Consider the following 20,712-nt stretch of genomic DNA (forward strand, 5'->3'; position numbering starts at 1 on the left):
ATTTTTCTCATCGACGACGCTGTACTTCAAAAATAACATAAAATCTCATGACAAATATAGAAAATTTATATCTTCGCAAAGAGTATCGTGTACAATCTACTGCCATATTTTACTGTTTTTTTTTGTGGCATGGAGCATATCCAAACGATACTCCAATTCAATTCATGTGCGTTGATTCCATGATAAATTCGTGTCTAATCTGCAAATCTCTAGTCTTATATGTAAATCAAACGTATAATCTAGTAATGGCTTTTGTTGCGGTTTTATGTCTTTTTCCCTTTTTATTTCCCCCCCCCCTCTGTTTTTGAGGCACAATGCCATTTGTGAATAAAACAAAAACTGAATGTTTTATGTGCGAGGAAAAAAAATTTTGTTCCATGCAAAGAATAATACTAGAAATTACATTATTCTATGCTGGTTAATTGATTTTATTTTTAATTTTAAAACATCTCAAGGTGCTTTGGCAGACTTTATTTCTTTGATATGTAAAATAATTGCCATAAATTTTGAATGAAAAAAAAATTCGTAATAGAAAACTTTTAAGTAGTTTGAAATAATAATCTTAAGCTTGAAGTGCATTTCAAGATTCTTTATGGCGTTCCTCTACTTTTTATTGTCTTTAACGGCTCTTCTACTTATCCTTTTTGTCACGCTTGTGGGACATAATTTAATATTAAAATATTGAAAGTAAATGTATAAGTGTGTTTTTTAAAACATGATTAAATGCTAACTAAAGTATCCGATTAGATTCGGTGATAAATTTAAAAAATCTTTATAATGCCAAATAACCGAAGTAGTTTCAAAAATTCACAAATTGAACAAGATATTGCCATTAATTAAAAAAAAACTATTCTTAGTTAATGGAATTTTGGTAAAATTTCAGTGTTAAGTCGACTATTGAATTTTTATTTCATATATTTATTTCTCAAACTCTCTGGAATGTATGTAATAAATAAATATTTTATAAACATTCCAAACTGTCGTTAATGGTTTTTTTTGTCAAAATTCTTCTATGTTTTAAATTAGAAGTGACACCAAAATTTGACTAAATGAAGCTATTTTAAAATCCGTGGTTTGTTACATTCTCTAAAGCTTTTGACATATACATACCAAATTTTATAAAATTTTATTGACTTTCTTTCAAAAAATGTTTTTTTTGAACAATCATGGTGAAATATTTTTTCTTCAGAAAATGCATTTAAAAAGTATTCTTGCACATTAGTTCATCTAAGTATTTTAAAAACGAATGCTGCTTCCTATCCTTTTGAAGAGAATTACCCGAAATAAGCAAAGTGTGTATGGGTAAGTAGAGTAGTAAGCAGAGAGTCAACATAAATATTTTAAATGTTGTTTTCTGAAAATTTTACTGCAAAAAAAAAAAAAAAATCTGGATAAGTTATTTATTTCCGGTTTAAAATATCACTATTTCTGGTTTGTTTCATCTATTGGGTGGTATTATTAAAACTGCTATATCTAAAATTCTATCATATACAAATTAAAACTAAAGACTAAAAAGTTGAGACTTTGGTTTTTGATCATAAAATAAAATTCGGATTTTCGCAGAAAATCGCCTTTTCAACGTATTCAGATACTTATTCGTGTTTCTAGGTCATCATTTTACTTTGTAAACGAGAGATTTGTTGTAAATCAAATGTACATTTTTGGTTCTTGTGAAACATTAACACGCCTGATCTTGATCTATGCTGTACATGTTCGTTACAAAATTCTTGCTTTTAAAACTTCATGTAAAGTATTTTTGTTACAAACACATCTTTTAACTTGTAAAATCTGTTTTCATTTGTTAGGTGTTATAATATATGAATTAAGTCTAAAGTGTCATAATTTAAAATTGTTTTTACCAATCGAATGCGGTATTGAATTAAATAGTTAATCTTTATGAGCGAATGGATGTGAAAATGGTGGTGGGAATACTGGTGAAAAATCTTAGACTGTACTATAAGTCAACACTAATCATAAAATATAATATTACGCCAGAACTCCGTTTTTATTACGTTAAAAAAACTGAGAACTATTAAAATTTTGTGATTAGAAGGATTTGGTCGTGAAGCAATATCTGCATCAACAAATTATTTTTGTTTAAAAAAAAAAGAGTATTTCAAATTTATGAGCTTTTGATTCGCACTTTTCGGATAGGAAAATAATATATGTTGTTTCGCAAGCGCCTTTATCACTTAAACATTTTTTTTTTTTTTTTTGCAACATGTGCTGCAACTTTTATTCTGATTTCACAAGAATTCATGATGAGATTTCAAGCTTTTAGGTTAAAGGTCTCAACGCACCTGGATTCGTGTTCTTCAAAACAAATTTCATTCGCCTTCGAATTAATTCAATTGCAGACGATTAAGACTTTTCCCCTTACTATTATACAAAAAAAAGCGTCATACATTAATAAATTATCAACAACAAAGATGTTTTCGTGTTAAGTTGTATTTTTGTTTGTTTTTGTTTTTTCTACATTATTTTATAAATTGTTGTTTAAAAATTCGATTTCTGATTAAAATTTTAATTAAAAACTAAATGAGTAAAATTGTGTTAAATTGGCAATAATAAAAATTATTGGTTCTGATTACTATCTTTGATGAAAATTAAAATAACGAGCAGATTTAATGAATTAATGTAATTCTTCGCTTTAAATGTTTATAAATTTTTGTAATTTAAATTTCTCGTCTCAGTTGCCCACTCATATATTTTTATTTTTAAAACCGTATTTCCACCATAGCAATTTAATTTGTGGAACTTGCAAGATTTGCAAGCTGTATTTTTATTTAATTTTTCATGCGTTATTTTCCGTTCAGGATTTTTTTTTATTGAGAAGAAGAGGAAAAAAAAAAAAAAAAAAAAAAAAAATACAAATTTCGGCAGAGATTTCGTAAATAATTCCATTCTCTCCACTTTTCTAGAAATGTATGAGGAAAAAAAAATCACTATATTTCTGTTAAGCGTATATCGTCTGCTGTTAATTTTTTCTGGAACAAATCCAGAACGTATTTTGTTTGAAAAGTTTATTTTATTTCTTTTTCTTTTATTAATTTCTTGGATGAAGCAAAAAAAAAACAAAACAAAAAAAACAATCGTAATAAAAATATTCGTAAAGGTATTATTCCTTTTTTTTCTTCTAATTCTGAAATCTTTTTCATTTGCAGTATTATTTTTTTTTGTAAGAATTAGTTGATTTTCGTTTGGCAATGAGAAAGAATATTTTGTTGTTCGCGTGAGATGTGCGGATGCTGCAAAGAAGAATTTTGTTATTTGATTGCTTTGTTTTTAACTAAAAAAAGAAATTTTTGCGGTAGGTACTGGCTTTGATACAGTGAAGTGTGTTATAGATTACTTTTCCTAAATTCTACTTCATTTATTTTGTAAAAATGGCTGTTGTTGGCTTTGATATTGGAAACGAAACCTGCTTTATCGCCGTTGCAAAATCTGGTGGAATAGAAGTTATAGATAATGAATATAGTTTGCGTGTGACACCATCATACATTGGCTTTTCTGAAAAATCTAGAGATGTTGGAGTAACAGCAAAGACTAAATTGGTTCCAAATATCAATAATACCATTTTTGGTTTCAAGACATTTTTAGGTAAGAAATATGACGCTACTTTGAGAGATATTTCTTTCTTGCCATACAATGTTATTGAACTTCAAAATGGAGAATTTGGCGTCAAAGTCAAGTACTTGCATGAAGAAGTTTTATTTTCTACTCAGCAAATTATGGCTATGTTGATCACTAAACTGAAAAATATAACCGAATCAAAATTGGGTGCAAAGATTCGAGAATGTGTTATATCGGTGCCTTTATATTACACTGATTCACAAAGGCGTGCTATGTTGGATTCAGCGGAAATTGCAGGTTTGAAAGTACTGAAACTAATAAATGAACCTACTGCTATTGCTTTATCTTATGGATTTTATAGACAGCATTTGTTCAACGAACCTAAAATTGTTGTGTTTGTTGATCTCGGCCAGTCATCTCTTACTGTTACAGCTTGTGCTTTTACTAAAGATAAACTTAGAGTATTAGGAAGTGTATGGAATGTGAATGTTGGTGGCAGAGATTTTGATGGCGTTCTAGTGAAATATTTTGTAGAAGAATTCAAAGCCCGGTACCAGTTGGATGTGCTATCGAATAAAAAAGCTACCATGCTGCTGTTGCTTGAGTGTGAAGCATTAAAAAAGCAAATGAGTATGAATTCTCGTGAATTGGAGTTAAACATAGAATGTTTTATGAATGATATGGATGTCAAAGGCAAAATGAAACGAGAACTTTTTGAGAAGTTAGCATCTCAACTATTCTTGAATATTGAAACAACAATGGAAGATCTTTTAACCCAGACTGGATTGAATAAAGAAGCTATACATGAAATTCAGATAGTTGGTGGTTCTTGCCGAATACCTGCTTTGAAAAATATAATTCATCGAGTATTTGGCCAGTATCCTCAATCCACTTTAAATCAAGATGAAGCAGTTGCTAGAGGGTGCGCTTTGCAGTGTGCTTTTCTTTCACCGACTTTAAAAACCAGAGACTTTATAATCGAAGATATTCAGCCCTATGCTATTCATGCTATGTGTCATAGATCTAACATTGAGGATCGAGTGGAAGTGTTTCCTCGTTTTCATAAAGTTCCCGCTATCAAAATGGTAACTTACTTTTACAAAATGCCATTTTATCTTGAAATATTTTATCCTGATCCTGTGAGCAGTTGTTGTGATATTGGCAAATATACTTTTGCTGGTGTTCCTGTTGAAGCAAATACCGACAGTGATGTTCGAATTAGAATAAAAATGGCAGTGGATATTCATGGAATTTTTAATGTAACCTCTGCTACTCTTATCATTAAAGAAAAAACATCTAATACAAAACAGCTCGTTCTTGTAGATGCCAGCAGACATGCGGAAAGTAATCTGGAATGCGATGATAAACAAATGCAAAAAGGTTTACCAGAGGAGCAATTGGAAACAGAAAAAGAATCGGAGGATACCGCCAAATATTATGATTTAACGATTGAAAAAGATGTTCGAAGTTTGTCTCGCGATCAGTTGTATATTTTTATGCAGAAGGAACAGGAAATGATTAATGTGGATTTTCACGAAAAGAGGATGGCTGATTTACGAAATGTTGTCGAAGAATATGTTTACTATGCAAGGGATAAACTCTCTAGTGAACTCGGAGATTATCTTACAGAAGTGGAATGGAATAATTTTTTGGCACTTCTCAACAATACTGAAGAGTGGTTATACGATTGTGAAGACTGTCAAGAAACTGAATATTCAAGACGATTGAATGAAATGAAAGAAAACATTGAACCCATCTTGAACTGGCATTCCCAACTGGAAGAGGCGAAGTCAGCTTTGCATGAATTTAAAAAACTTCTGGAATCATTTGCTTCAATAATGCGTACTTTACCACAAGAAAAGCATCCATGTATGGGTAATGAAGATATGAAAGTTTTGGAAGATTTATGGAAAAGTGGGAATGAATTTTTTGGCCATTGGCTGCACAAGCTTAATGAAGTTAAAAAATATGGCGAACTTCCCATTACTGCTAAAGACATCCTTGCTGAAATGAATGGCTATAAAGAAAAAATACAAAACGTCATCAACAAACCCGATCAAGAAGAATTCATTGCATGTGCTAACAACTCCGAAGATCAAAATCGGACACCTGGTGAGGCTGGTGAGGATTTAACTACTAATCAAGAATTCAAAGAGGAATACAAATCGAGTTCTGAAAAGAACTCTCCGGGTGGTCAGTCGACCAATGAAAGCAGTTTAGCACGATGAAAATAGATTAAGGCACTTTATGTTGTGAAATTAACTGCTTTAGAAGCTATTTAGTTTGTATTTACATTCTGAACAGCTTATTAAACGTCATGCAAATATTTGTTCGTTTCTTTTTTTTTTGTTTGTAGTATTTTAATTTCAAATTTAAAAGATTATGTGAAAAATTCGTAAAATTAAATTTTTGCTGTTTAAATTATTTTGTTTCCTTGTGATTTAACCTCAAAATGTTTATTAATTTTATTATTATTTTTAAAGAATAGGAAGTGATGTTAAAACCTCCTTGTACTTGGTTATTTTGCAGTGCATATTTTTCACTAGATTTTAATTATAGTTTATCAATACTGCTTTATATTCTTTTGCAATAAGTTCTAATTTGAAAAATTCTAAAACAATAGTAATAATAGCTAAATTCCTTCTCTTATCTTTTGTTTTGGCCAAATAAAATAATTTTATAAAGAAAATTTGTAAAAACTTTTTTTGTTTCTTAGCACTAAAAATATTTCATTCATTTCATATGATTTGCTAGATAAATGAAATGTAGAATGCATAGAGCATTTTTCTATACATTGCCTTATTTTTTAACAACATTACCTTTAAATTTATAAATATGCTAACTATGTATTGAGTACAAAATGCGTATGAATTAATGCCTTTTTTTTGAAATTTTGAATTGTGATGGAATATTTAAAATACCTAAATTAATCAATTAGAATTAAAATACCATTTAACCTACTATAATTAAAGAAGCTCATATTATTAGTTTTCAATATTACCTTGTATTTAAATAAGCAATAAGGATAATAAGTTTCGAACCGAATTTTGCATTATAATAGAATTTGTGCTCCCGGTTATATTTAAAATTAGATTGCAAATAGTATGGTGCTATGACTTTATTATTATTACAAAATATTTAATTTATATAATATTTTAACCATTTTAAATCGTATTCTGAAAAATGCTTAACTGATTTTTCAGCAAACGGTTTTTAAAAAATTCAGTTTTCTTTATCATTGACTTGTGGTAAAAGGATTGCAGCTGATTGGATCTGTAGGCCCTATCACTTATAAAAATAGAAGTGAAGACTTTGGAATAATGTTATTACACTTAGTACTCAATGTGTGCACTGTTTAATAAAGGGGTAAATAATATATAAAATTAATTGCAGTGTTTTAAGATATGTACATAAAAGTGAGAATTATTGCTACAAAATCAGATAAATAAATTTAAAAGAGTAAAACAACCTTTAAAAAAAATTCTGATTGTACTTTAAGAATGCCTGTTTAGATTTTTTTCATCAGAAGTAAACATTTGGATGATTGATATTTTTACTAATTTTTTTAATAACAGATTTCAGTTCAGGTATTTTTATTTCAGCCCAATAAACTTTATAAAAAATATTATATCCAAACTTTGATTACTTGTATAACTTTGGAATACATTGGAATATATATTTTATTCTATATCTATTCATATTTTCTGTGAAAGAACTGAATACTCATTTTATGTAATAAACAGCAATAATAGTAATAATTTCGTATGTAAATAATTAGAATGATAGCGTGTTCTTTGTCATGTTTTATGTCTATATCATAGTAATACGAGATTGTTACTAACTATTGTTCTGAGAAAAATGTTCTCTTCCAAGAACTTTTCTTTTGTTAGTTAGAATGTTTTAAAAATTAAGTAAAAGAACATATTTATTTTCGTTTTACGAGAAGTATTTGCTATCATTTTCAAAGGCTGCATTGTCAATATTCATGTTGGTACTTATGGATATTTTGAATACTTTCCATATCTGGGTTTTGTCGCCAAGGAAACGAGAAATATCGTTGAGATTATGCATTTATTATGTTTTTTAATTATGAGATTTGCATTATGTTTAATGGAGCTTGGGTGATCTTGGCACAATCTGAAAATCACCAAATAAACAAAGGGTCATAAATATCCAAAAGTACTTTCAGACAATACTTTAATATACAGTAATACTACAATATACAGTACTTTCCCTTACAATAAGTTTTTCCGTTGAGAGGGAGAAAACTAGGTTTTTAAAACTAATTGAAATGTTTTTTAAAAAATCTGAACTTTATACTGAGTTTCTATAGAAATGACCTATTTATATACAGTAAGAACTTAAGTGAAACGAAATTAATTGTATTCAAAATGCTATTTTGTACTGAATTACATGACTATATTTTGTGCCTAGTAAAAATTCTGAGAGAGAGTTCTTCAGCAGCTAATATTTTAAAATTTATTTTAGTTAATATTTTTTTTAAAGTTTTTTTTTCAAAATGAATATGCTTGTACTTGATGCTACATTTTCAAGCATTTGATTAAAATCAAAATTAAATAATAATAAAGAATAAATTAAATTATTAAAATTTAGTTAATAAATTAATTTAATTAAAAACTCAATAAAAATAACTTCTGAGCGCCCGTATACATCGAGACGCTCCGGTTCTTTACGCATCGATGTAAACAGTATTTTGTAAATCAAGAGCTAATCAATAATAGCGGCGTATGTATGTTTACTTTTTTGCGTCCGAATTGCATTAAAAGTATTATGAGAGGAAACAAGAACTTCACTTTCTTTCTCTTGCTAAATTAGAATCACAATTCTCTCCGTGTAATTAAATCGGTTCTCGGAATTTTTCAGAAAATAACTTTTAAATTAATTTAGTTAATGTTTTTATATATTTGTTACAAAGAAACAATCCGATTTTTTTTGTTGTTGTTGTTTGTTTGAGACAAAAAGTAAACAATTAGAAATGTTCCAGTTAATATGCCAGCCCACTTTATACGTAACGCATAAATTATGAAGCTTGGATATAAAATAAACAAATATAATTGTAATGATTCATTTTACAGTGGGCGAGTAAATAAATACCTGCTATCTGTCTTTTGAATTGTAACTGGTTCTATTCTTGGGCATTTAGTTACATTTTTATTTCACGGGATATATATGTCTTTGGGTTCATTTTTACATCAAGACAACCGCATCAGTTTACTTTTGGAATCATTACACATCTTATAGAAGGAAAAGTGGTGTGATATATGCCTGAGCCGAATCAAATAAGCAAAAGTACCAAATACGTAGGACCACTGCCGTAGGGGGAGGATGCTTCATTTTTTTTAGGCATTTTAATTTTTGTTGTCATTTAATTTGTGAGCTGAGCATTTGAACTGATTGAACTTAAAATCAAATCTTTTAAATTTTAAAAAATTATTCTGAAAACATTTTTATTTAACCATTCTTTTGTAAAATTTATACTACGCTGTTTTGTTGTTTAAAAAAAATTATGTTGTTTTATAATTTTTGGAATGACCTATTTTATTATTAATTAGAATTTAAATTGTATTGAAATAATTTAATTTTATATTATTTTTAATTTTTACGCTTGATATCCAGAAACAAACTTTCAGAACTAAAATACAATTAAATATTTTGTTGTTTCAGTTTCTGTTTATATAGATTAAATTAAAAATCAATAAAAATATATGGTTTTGAGAGATGGTAAAAAACTGGTATTATGAGATTTGCATTATCTAAAGGCCAGGAAAGAGTGTAATCCGGCCCTATTTACAATTTTCCGAAATGAAAAAAAAATGAGATGAAAGTTCGACTAAAAATATGCTATTAGTTATACTTATATCATTTGACAAGTATGCTATTTGTCAAGTAAAGAAAAAAAAGACAATACAAATTCTATTAATTATTAAATATTAGAAAAATATTTACACTTCGTAAAGTATAATTGTAAAGTTAAAAAAAAAAAAAAAAAATTCGAAAGTAAAAAAACTTTTTATCACTATTTCGAAGGTACATTTTCAATCTGTATTAAGCCATCATAATAGAATTATGCAAGTTAATGAACAGAAAAAGCACGAGTCATAATTATTTTTAAGAGTAAATCGTTTCCTACTATATTTCCTTCTATTCCAGTTGCGAAAAGATTTCCAATCAAATTTCCCACCCAAAGAATGACTCAACGGTATTTCCGGAATGAATCTTCCGTTATTAATTGCGGCAGCGTCATCTATCGGTATTCAATAAAACTACTTGGTTCTGAAAAAGAAAGAAGGATTGAATAACTGCTAAAAAATAAAAGTCGTCTAAAATGTTTAAGATGCTGAGAGGTATAAATTTCGTTCGCTTTTTATTTCGTATATTTATGAGTTTAATTCCCCCCCCCCCTTTTTTTTTTAGTTTTAAATGCAATTTCAATAAAAATTTTCAACTTTTCCTAGTTTTCTATATTTTTATACCGGGATCGTCAACATAAAATTTTCTTTTTGCGTAAAATAGTTAAATTAATATAGAATTATCTTAAATTGTGGATATATATATAAACTGGACAATAAAATGTACATTTTATAATTTTAAAAAATGGCTTAAAGTGGTTTCGTTCTAGAGTATTCAAATAAATTAGTATTTGATACTTCAATTAAAGATTATTTATAGGATTATTATAATTTTAAATATGCAACAAAAATGCTTTTCATTGTATAACCCTTTTAATTTAAGGCATATATTTCAATATATTTCTTTTAAATTTAAAAATATAAAAATTAAGATAACTGTTAAATGAAATTCTGCCTTTAAAAAAAAGAAAATTATCAAAAAAATTGACAAGAAAATGTTAAGGCAACCACTAATAACGCATTTGGGAATCAGTTTTCATATCAAATAAAAGTTGGCAAAATCGGTATGGGATTAAGGAAGTCTGTCGTGGGATTTTCCCTTACAGAAACAGAGCCAAGTAGTGTTTTTTTTTTTTTAATTTCACACAAATATGGAGGTTGGTGGAGGGCAAACGATTATTAATAACGTGTAAATCATGATCTTTCACATGAAATAAAAATTGGCAAAATCGATAAAATGTTTGTGATTGGAGAACTCTTTGATGGTTATCTATATATAGAATGTACTGAAAATTATTATTTTTTCGATTTCTCTCAAAACTGGACATTGGAGTTGAGCAGTCGACTATTGATGACGTATCTAGAGGCCATATCTTTTAAATGAAATAAAAATTTGTCAAAAATCGGACAAGTGGTTGGGACCTCGTAATTGCTTCTTTGGCTTTCCCTATTATTTTAAATATATAGTGATATTTGGTCATCATGATAACCAACTATTCAAATGTAAGACAATTTCAATGCAATCTTTGAACTTGATTCGTGGAACTGAGTTTTGTAATGCTTGTTTCTAATGATAATTTTGTTCAAATGAAAACGAATATAATATGTCTGAATTTGCACCAAGCTTATAACAATATTTGAACACATATTTAGACACATAAAACTAATATGGTCTTTCTTATGCTCCACTTTATTCTTTAATATTGTGTTTTTGACAGTTCTTTGCAGAGTCAGATTATTCAATAGGCAAAATAGGCCACTGCCTAGTAACTCCTAAACATAATTTTTGCTTTATTTTCAGAATAATTTAATTTATTATTATTATTGAGTTTACGAAGACTGTGTACTCGAGCTTATTAAAATTAAAATCAAATATTATTTAAATTTTGGAAAACATTCTAATCACATCTCTAAATTATCTTTTGCAATTTTTTTTATTACGTTGCTTTATATATATATTTTAAAAAACATTGTTTTATAATTAAAAGTAATGCTCTTTGCCTTAATTAACTAGAATTTAGATATTTCTGTTTTCTTCTTATGATTTTGTATTAAATTGTTTTTAAAATTTAACTTTGGATTTTTTTTAAGTGCGTGATACATTAAAACCAAATCTCTTGCAATTTATAAGTGATTTAATACTTTTCTGCTTCAGTTCCTTAAAATTTGCTACTTAAAATTGCCTATAAAGCGATAAAATTTATAAAAATATATATAACTTTGGAAGTTTGGGGGAGGGAGGAAAGGGGGACCCAACACTCTCATTGCCTAAGGACCTCTAAAGGACTTAATCCAGCTCTGCTTCTTTATATTCTTTTTTCACCATTATCCAGTAAGAATTTTCAATTGAATAACTTTCATATTTCCCATGAACTTGAAAAAACATAAATCTAAGACCTTTTCTTTTTCGTCTGGTTTGTATTTTCATCTACGAATGGAGTACCTCTCAGATGATTTTTATGTATGCCAAAAGACAAGACCTGAATGTATAGCAAATAGATTAAATTACTTTTGTTTACACAGTGCAAATGACGTGTCGTCTAGGAAGCTACTTTATTCTCATCAAGTGACTCTATATTTGCCAAATACCAATCTATTGCCATTGAAGTGAAAAAAAGTTCCAACAACATTGCCGGTATATAATTTTCTTCTATAATGCAGGGCATTAACGTTACAACGGGCAATTCTGTCTGAGAAATTCTTTAAATAGCCGGGCTGCTGCAGCTCGAGTGTTAACAGAAAATTGTTTCTGCTGCTTTTGAGGGCGGAAACGAAGGAGTTGAACGATCTTTATGACAACACACGTGCGAAAACAGACGCGTCTAAACAAAGAAAGATACTAAAGAAGGTCCTTTTCTGAGTTTTCAAGTGCTTGTCTGTCGCCGAAGTAGTCTTTGGAAAGAGGGATTTACAGCTAAGAATGAAATCCGAGTGTTGAGCAGACCCAAGTTATGTGTCTGAGTATGCTCTCTCGCTTTTCTTATTTTCCTGTGTTAAAGAAGTAGTATGAATTTATTTATTACAAAAAACGGCATTCTAGCAGGGAAAATGTCGATCTTTTTATTACAAAGAACGGCATTCTAGCATGAAAGATGTCGATCTGTTTATTACAAAAAACGGCATGCTAGCAAGAAATATGACGATTTATTTATTGCAAAAAACTGTATTCTGGCTGGAAAAATGTCGATTGATTTATTGCAAAGAACTGCATTCTGGCTGGAAAAATGTCGATTGATTTATTGCAAAGAACTGCATTCTGGCAGGAAAAATGTCGATATATATATATAATATATATATATAAACTCATACTATAAAGTATAACAATTGAAATCGCCAAATTGGCGAAATTTTTTCTCAGTGTTTTTTGGTCGCCGTTAAAACCCACAATTCTATTTAAATTATTAAATTGGGAAATTATGATTACTAAAGATTGCAATATCTTTTGCAGCATGACCCCGACCTCATATTCGACGAGTTGAACAGCATCCAGGCGGACAGCAACTACCTGTCCAATTCCATCAACCCTTTGTCTAGTCCGCTGAAATTGTCGTCTGAAGACAGGAAGCACCATAAACACCACCAGCACAAAAAGAGGAAGAAGACTCACAACAGCAGTAGCCGATTGGGGTCTTTGTTCGATGACGAGGACTTCTACAGGGACGCAGAGGATGGTCCATCTGGAGAAGACATTTTCGTTCACAGCGGGGATGGAGCTTCGCCCATAGAACCTCCTTATGTGGACAAGACTACTTCCGAAGATGGGCCGTGTAAGTACATGGTTTTGTTTTAAGTTGTTATATGTTGCTTGTCTTCGACGAGTTGGTGGGTTGGTAAGAATTGTGTGATACCACATGAGCCTATTTTGACAAGATCAAAATAAGTTTACCAGATGTGGCTGTACTTCACACCTTCACTGTGCCAAATTCGCCAACATGACTCAATGCAGATGTTAAGAAAAAAAAAATGATTCGCTGTATGCAATACAATCCTAGTCGTAGTTTTGTTATTTCTTCATTATCTTCTTTTTCTTTCATGCTTTTCACCTTCTCTTAGTAAATGGACTCGTCTGTTTGGGGCAGAAGGTAAGCGCCAACTCGTCAGAGACAATCTATACCATACGTTTAAGCTATATACGTTTTTTGAAAAAATATTCTGAAGTTGATTTTATGATTTAAAATCTTGTGTAAAAGTTTTATGGATTCATCATGACTTTGGATTAGACATTGAATATTTAAAATATCTGCTCTAATAGAAGTTTTATTGAAAGTTAAACTCGAAAATTAAAGTAAGTTGCGTTGGACCGATTTTACGAATTTTTTCGCATTCTATCCCGTCCTAGCATTTTAGAAAACTCGTTTTAATTTCAATAAGATGATACCGAACTTTATGCTGGACAGATCTATAATTTTAGTAGAAAAAAAATCAAAATATGATTTTATTGATTTTTTTTTTTTTTTTTTTTGAATTCGTGATGTTTATTGATCTTTGGCTATAATCTAAGGATAAGGCGAGTGACGTAATTCAATGAACATCTATTGTATTTTATATTTAATTACTGTACTGTATATAGTTCTGAAATGTTTTGAGTGTAAAACGAACTCACTTTTCTTTGTAGAAACTTAACTTTTATTGAAGTTAAAATTCTATTTTCAAATTGAAATTGCATTACAAAACCATTGTCAGCTATTTTGGGTGCTTTGATCTTTCGAATCTTTCGCTAAGGCCCATTCCCCCATTTCGCATTCCTCTTAGTCTCTGAATCCGGGAATTTTCATGCCCTTCTGTACGTTCTTTGGATTTAGATTTCAAAGGTATTTCGGTTTAGTTCAGTTACATTAACGTCCCGTTTTAAAGCAACAGTAGGGCTATTTCGTACTTTTGAACCGCGGTCAGATGTCGAGATCAACACCCGAGATGGTATTCCCCTCTCCAAACTCCCACACCACACCACACCACACCAGCGGGAGGACATTTGTCCCCGAGGATTTAATGTGCACCAGACCAGCTTACACAGCGGTTCTTCGGTGAAATCGGGTCCCGAACCTGGATCCTCCGGTCCCTAAGACGAGATCTTACTACAAGGCCACCGCGGCCCCTCAAAGGGATTTTGGATAACTCGATCAGCCTCATTCCGTTTTTAATCACATATACAGGGTGTCCCAAAAAATGTATACACATTTTAGCAACTGATAATTAAGTTATTTCTTCTTTCTTTACATACTGAACCCATTGAACCGAGTGATGACAGACAGACTTCAATTTGAAGGAAGGAAATTTATTCTAAAATGCTACTGGAAGTATGAAAATGCAGTAGAAGTGCAAAGACAATTTAAGAGGGAGTTTAACAAAGAACCACCTACACGAGTTACCATCACTCGAATTAGAGATAAGTTTGAAGCTGATGGAACTGTTCAGGACATACATAAACCTACAACAGTTGTTCAATTGAGGGCAACCATTGAACATGAATGTACGAATATCCCAAGGGAATTGTTCCATCATGTGTGCTATTCCATCGCTTCGCGTTGTCAGCAGTGTCTGGAGCAGACGGACATCAGTTTGAGAACATGCGATAACAAGACAATAGAATGATATTTGTGGAATCTTTTACATGTTGAAAATTATTCGAATTATAATAAACCCCAAATTTACAATTATTTAAAGTGTGTATACATTTTTTTGGGGACACCCTGTATATGGAAATATTTTTATCGCGAAATTCATTATTGAAGTTTTTTTTCTACGTAGTTTCTTATAGCGCATTTTTAACGAGAATCTAAGTTTTTTTTCTTGATATATTTTTAAAAAAGTTATTACAAATTTCTTATTAACTATTTCATCGCTTATTGTTTTCGTGGCAGTCTTCAACAACTTATTTAAATTCGGATTATTAGAATAAGTAAAAGAGAGGAAATATTTGACTGAAAAGCGCATATCCGTTCTAACCCTCCCTCCTTTTTTATACTTAATGATTTCTTTTACGCGTAGAGTTAGGTAATTAGTCGTTTTGACTGGGAGTACTGTCGCTCTAAAATACTAATAAAGCTTATTTTTGCACCCTGGTGTAGAAGAAAAAAATGACGCAGACATGAATAGGTTGAATTGTTGTAGCAAGTTGTCGGAACTAGTTCCGCTTTTTTTTTTTCCTTCCATTGATGAAGATATAATGCTTTGAAATATCAGAAGCTGTTCTGTTCTTTGATCTTGCCGCCGAGGGGATATTGTACGTTCCAAACTTAGATTGTTATCTTAGCAGTAATACAAATAACTTTTTCTTCATTGTTTAGATGCAATGTTTATTAATACCTTCAATTATTTTTTAATGATGTCATTTCTGCTTATATGCAACTATAAAGCATTGTAATTTCAATCATTTAAATCTATTCTGTATATTAAAACCAGCGAAAGTGGTCCCCCCCCCAAACTTTCTTGCGTACTCTCTAATAAAGATATCTCACTAAACGCCTTCCATGGCATTGGCGTATAATAGTTAAGAAATATTATTTGGCATGAATTTAACATTCATATTGAATCTATTATGTCATCCTTGGCGAGTTATTTGGCGCTTAATCACTGGCATGCAGTCAAAAGTATACAAAAATCGAATTTGGGTCACAGACACGTTCTTCCTACACGATTGAAGCAAAAATTTGGCATAAAACTACACTTAAAATCACAAAATCGCGTACCAAATTTGATATAGTTAAGTCATTGCGTTTCTGAACTATCCTTTAAACGTTTCTGAAAGTACAGACCGACAGACGGTCAACCACTTCTTAGATTTCATGCAAAATTTAGTAGATTCTATATTAAAGTTAAATCTATGTAATACTGCATTTTATCTATCTCAAATGTCACTATCTACCATTTCTCATCATTTCCATTCAAGTTATTCTGCTAACTTTATATTCGAACAGCCGGACTTCCTCTGACCGGATTTTGCTCAAAATTTGTAGAAATCTACAAATTCGATTTTAAGCCTGTATACCATATTTCATTTATCTAGCTAAAGGTGTTTTTGAGTTATCATTTTCACAGACTGATAGACGGACGGAAAATTTTCCAAAGTCTGTTTTTCAAACTCGAGGGGGGGGGGAGTGTCTAAAACGGGAAGGTTCGTTAGAATCTCCAGTTCGAAATTTTTGATAATTACTATGTTTTCTCCATACTATGTATACGAGAAAGTAAATAAATAAATAAATAACAAAACTTTGTTGCGTTCTTATTAATTGTTTTATGTTGGATTTATTTTAATATTCTGTACATACACATTTGATAACATTATTTTCAAAACTGATTCATTTTAAAGTTGTTGAAGTTCCCAAACTTTACTAACCCTCGGGGGGGGGCACCTCGAAATGAGGATGAGATGCTTCTGGCATGGTGGTTGGATCTCGCCACCCTGTAGGGTATACTAATAGGTGGGGGATCTGACTCCTCCCATCGATGACGGGACGTACTTCCTTCGGGGAGGGTTGTACCGTGGCCGGTGGCGGCCCTTAGGAGTCAACCACAATTCCCGCCAATGTTGCTGTGGCGGCGGTCCGGTCATTCAGTTTTTATGGTTTAAATCCGTGTGCCTTCGTGGCTGGTCGGAGAGTTAGATGGCTGACTTCCCAAACTTTACTGCGTTTTAAAATTATAAAATATTGGAAATTTTCAAGAATATTTTAATTTTTTATCAATAGATGTCTGCTAATATATAAATAACATATCTTTGACTCGATAGTATTTTTACACTTAATACTAATTGGCAGTCGCATGATTCCAGAGTAACTCATTGAAAGAACTAGTGTTCCCGAAACTCTCCCATACACATCATAATAAAGTTGTTGTTCCTCTACATAAGCTAATTCAGAAGGACCCTGATTTTAAATTGGTGGGAAAACACTCAGCTGACTAACTGATTTAGAAATGTATCCTATAATAGTAATAATAATATAGAATTATTTTTTTCTTATAAATAAATGCAAATAGTTTTAAAAAAGTTTTTAATATTTTTCCCCTTGTTTTATTTTTTGTTTTTTTAGTATTTTTTCCCTTGTTGTATTACAGATTTCCTATATTTAGTCTGAAATATTTATTTCTAAAATCTGGGATGGGCTTATTGAACTGTTTGGTGTTCTTTATTGCGAACAGCGTAGTCGTAATCATGGATAATCATCATAAAAAGGAACTTTTTTATTGCTGTCGATGCATATTGCGATGTGTCACTCTCATCTTGGTAATTAGATCATTTCTCGAAATAGCCTCTCGTGGCCTTGGAAGGGTTGAATATTCTCTCTTGTGGATAATTATAGATTTTCAAATATTTTTATGCGTGTGGATTCATGAATTTTTCTGATGTATTAGCATGTTTTGGAACTTTATGTAACATTTTTTTTAAAAAATTGTTTATAGCTAAAACATTAACAAAGCAGATTATACATAGCTTTTATATATTTTTTATATAAGATGTATATAAAAAAATTGTATATTATAATCTTTAAAACATTCGACATCTAGTTTTTGATGGATCTTCACGTTTCTTTCTTTTCCGAGTCCAAAAAATGTATCTCTGCATGCATGATAACTCAAAAACGCAATAATCTAGACCAGAGGTTCCCAAACTTTTTTTTCTCGTGAACCACTTTTAAAATTTTACTATTTTCGGTAGGCCCCTTGCTGCTACATTTCTACTGTATTCCCAAAACTCCTAAAAAATATCACCCTAAATTGGGGCTGTTAAGAAGAAAAAAAAAAAAGTAGCACAATTTCTTGTGTCCTATTTATTAAAATAATACTTGTGGTTATACAAAATTATAAACATTTATCATTACAAACAATCAACATTTGACAAAAAAATCAACAATGAACTCTGAAATGTAAATCAACAATAAAAAATAGTCATACTTTTAATGAGACGGATGTACTTGATGAATTGATAGCAAATTATCAATATTTGGCTTCAGTTTTGTAAGAAGTAATCTCAAATCTCCCCGTTCTGTGATGTTCAATCTGCTCCTTTTTTTTTGTTAACAGGTTGGTAACGGCACTAAAACTTCTTTTGACAAGTTATGACGAGGGAAACGCTATCAAAAATTTTATCGCAATTTCCCACTATTCCCCACTTGTACTATTATCTATTGTTCTATTCAATTCTGTGTTTGAACTGAGTCTCGAATATTTTTGAGTACCTACCTACTGAATGATGCTACCTGCTTACGTTGATAGGTAATTCCAAGCCAAAATGTTTGTTCTTTATTATGAAAACCAGAAAATTTTTCGTGGGCCCCCACTTACAACGTGTGAACCCCTGTTTTCTTTTCACGTCTACATGGACCCTCGTGTGGTCTCCTATGGACCCCTGGGGGTCCACCTGGACCACTTTGGGAACCTATGATCTAGACAAATGAAATTAGGTTTATAGGCTTTTTAGGTTAAATTTTCTAGTTGCCAAATTTTGTTAAATTCCATTCACACGAAGTCAGTCCTTGAGGGTGCAGGTGAACACAACTATTAAATGCAAAGAGTTATATGGATTTTATAGATAAGATTTGATACACAGTTTGAGCATGTATAGTATAGATTCACCTCAAACTTTGAACCTAATTCGTCAGTGGCTTTTACATATGTTGATCTGTACATTCAAATCCATGCAAAAACGCGATGACTGAAAATCATGGTGACTTAAAGAAGTGAAGTTTGGTACATGATCTTGTTATTAAAACTGTAGTTCTGTTTTTAAATTTGGTTTATGTGAAGAACGTTTGTCCAAAGCACACCGTATGTCATTAAACTAAGAAGCACAAAATACTCATGTGAGGATATGGGAAAGTAAAATTCTGGGCAGTCGTGTCATTCGCTGCCTTGTCCGAGGTTCCTGATTTTTATTCTTTTGGCAGGGGAGAATATGCGTGAAGAATTTTTAGGCTCCTGATAGTTTTCTTTCTTTTCTTTGAATTCACAGGGGTGTTTGTGCTCCGGGGAAACCCCGGAATTCCGGGGATTTTGAACTTCGATACCCGGAAATTCCGTGGATCATCGTTCAAAAGGAAGTAGGAATAATAATGAATTATTTATTTTGATCTGGGTAATTTTGTTTGCTTTGAAAGCAGAAAGCGCAAGGTCAGTGTGTGTGGTGAAAATTTTTCCTTTCTTTCTCCAAAGGCAGTGATAATGCGTGAAAAGGGGGGAAAAAACTTCTTTTTTGTTCTTTCCTTATTGCGAGTTATGACTCATTCCCCCGGTTCTCGGACATTCTCTTCTGGATTCTTTTCGGCAAGTAGGCGCGGCAGAAAAAAAAGGGAGAGACTTCGTTCGACCAGATGTGCGATCACGTGACCTGGGTTCAAAGGTCTTAATTTTGCAAAATTAATGGTTATTAATTTTGCAAAAAAAGTAATTCATTGAACTTTTATAATTAGGTCATTCAATACTTAATAATCGTAATTTTTCATTTCTCTCCCCCCCCCCTTCTCGAAACTGCAAAATGTCGGTAGTAAGTCCGTAAAAGTTTCCGGGGATTTTTTGGGGTCCCACAAAGACCCCTGAATTCATCAATGTTTAAAACTGGCTGTGAGAAATTTTTATATTGCTTTCTTAGAAGTAGAAAGAATTCTTTAAATTCAAATTTTTATAATGGTTTAAAAAAAAACTTTGGACAGCAGAAATAACAATGTTCTTTACTTTCAAGAAAATGAAAGTAATGAAATGCAAATAAGAAAAGAAAAGCTTTTGTACTTTAATCTGTCTTTACTTTATGCATAAGTAGAAGAAAATATATAAACTTGGCATATAGTTGTTTGAGTTTTTTTTAAATATTGTTACGTAATTTCCGGGGTTCGTTTGGATAGTGGAAGTGATATGGTGTGAAGAACGCTCAATCACCAGGCGGCAGTAGAAAATAAAACAATGACGTTTATTTTCACGAAGACACACAGGACAGCACAAAGACGACAACTATATACAGCACAGAAGACGATTATCTTCAGCCGAGACGTGCAGCAACAACAGCATACACAGCAGCATATAACAAGACTCTACTACAGACAGTAGCGCACAGCTTAGTTCAGCACTAGCTTCACTCCGTCGCTTCTCCGTTTATTTCTGGAAGGCCAGTCCTTTATCGTCGATTCCGACTACTCTGCTCAATTCACGACCTGGTTCACGACTATTCTCGCACTCCACTGGTTCACCACCCAATTCACGACTACCCGGCAACTGCGGCTGCTTCCTTTTATAGGTCTCAGGAGGCGGGGCTAGAAGCCTCTCAACCAGGAACGTTCGA

The 20,712-nt window shown here is 31.3% G+C and overlaps 1 protein-coding gene across 27 annotated transcripts in view; it reads left to right on the top strand.

The window, feature by feature from the left end:
* Positions 1-20,712, top strand: part of LOC129987967 (basement membrane-specific heparan sulfate proteoglycan core protein-like) — a 273,803-nt gene that overhangs the window by 104,968 nt on the left and 148,123 nt on the right. For all 27 annotated transcript variants that reach the window (XM_056095992.1, XM_056095993.1, XM_056095995.1 and 24 more), the window contains exon 2: positions 12,892-13,210. In XM_056095992.1, coding sequence (XP_055951967.1) covers positions 12,892-13,210 — 319 coding nt within the window. The remainder of the gene's footprint in view (positions 1-12,891; positions 13,211-20,712) is intronic.

This window comes from Argiope bruennichi, chromosome 10 (genome assembly GCF_947563725.1).
Source record: "Argiope bruennichi chromosome 10, qqArgBrue1.1, whole genome shotgun sequence".
NCBI lineage: Eukaryota > Metazoa > Arthropoda > Arachnida > Araneae > Araneidae > Argiope > Argiope bruennichi.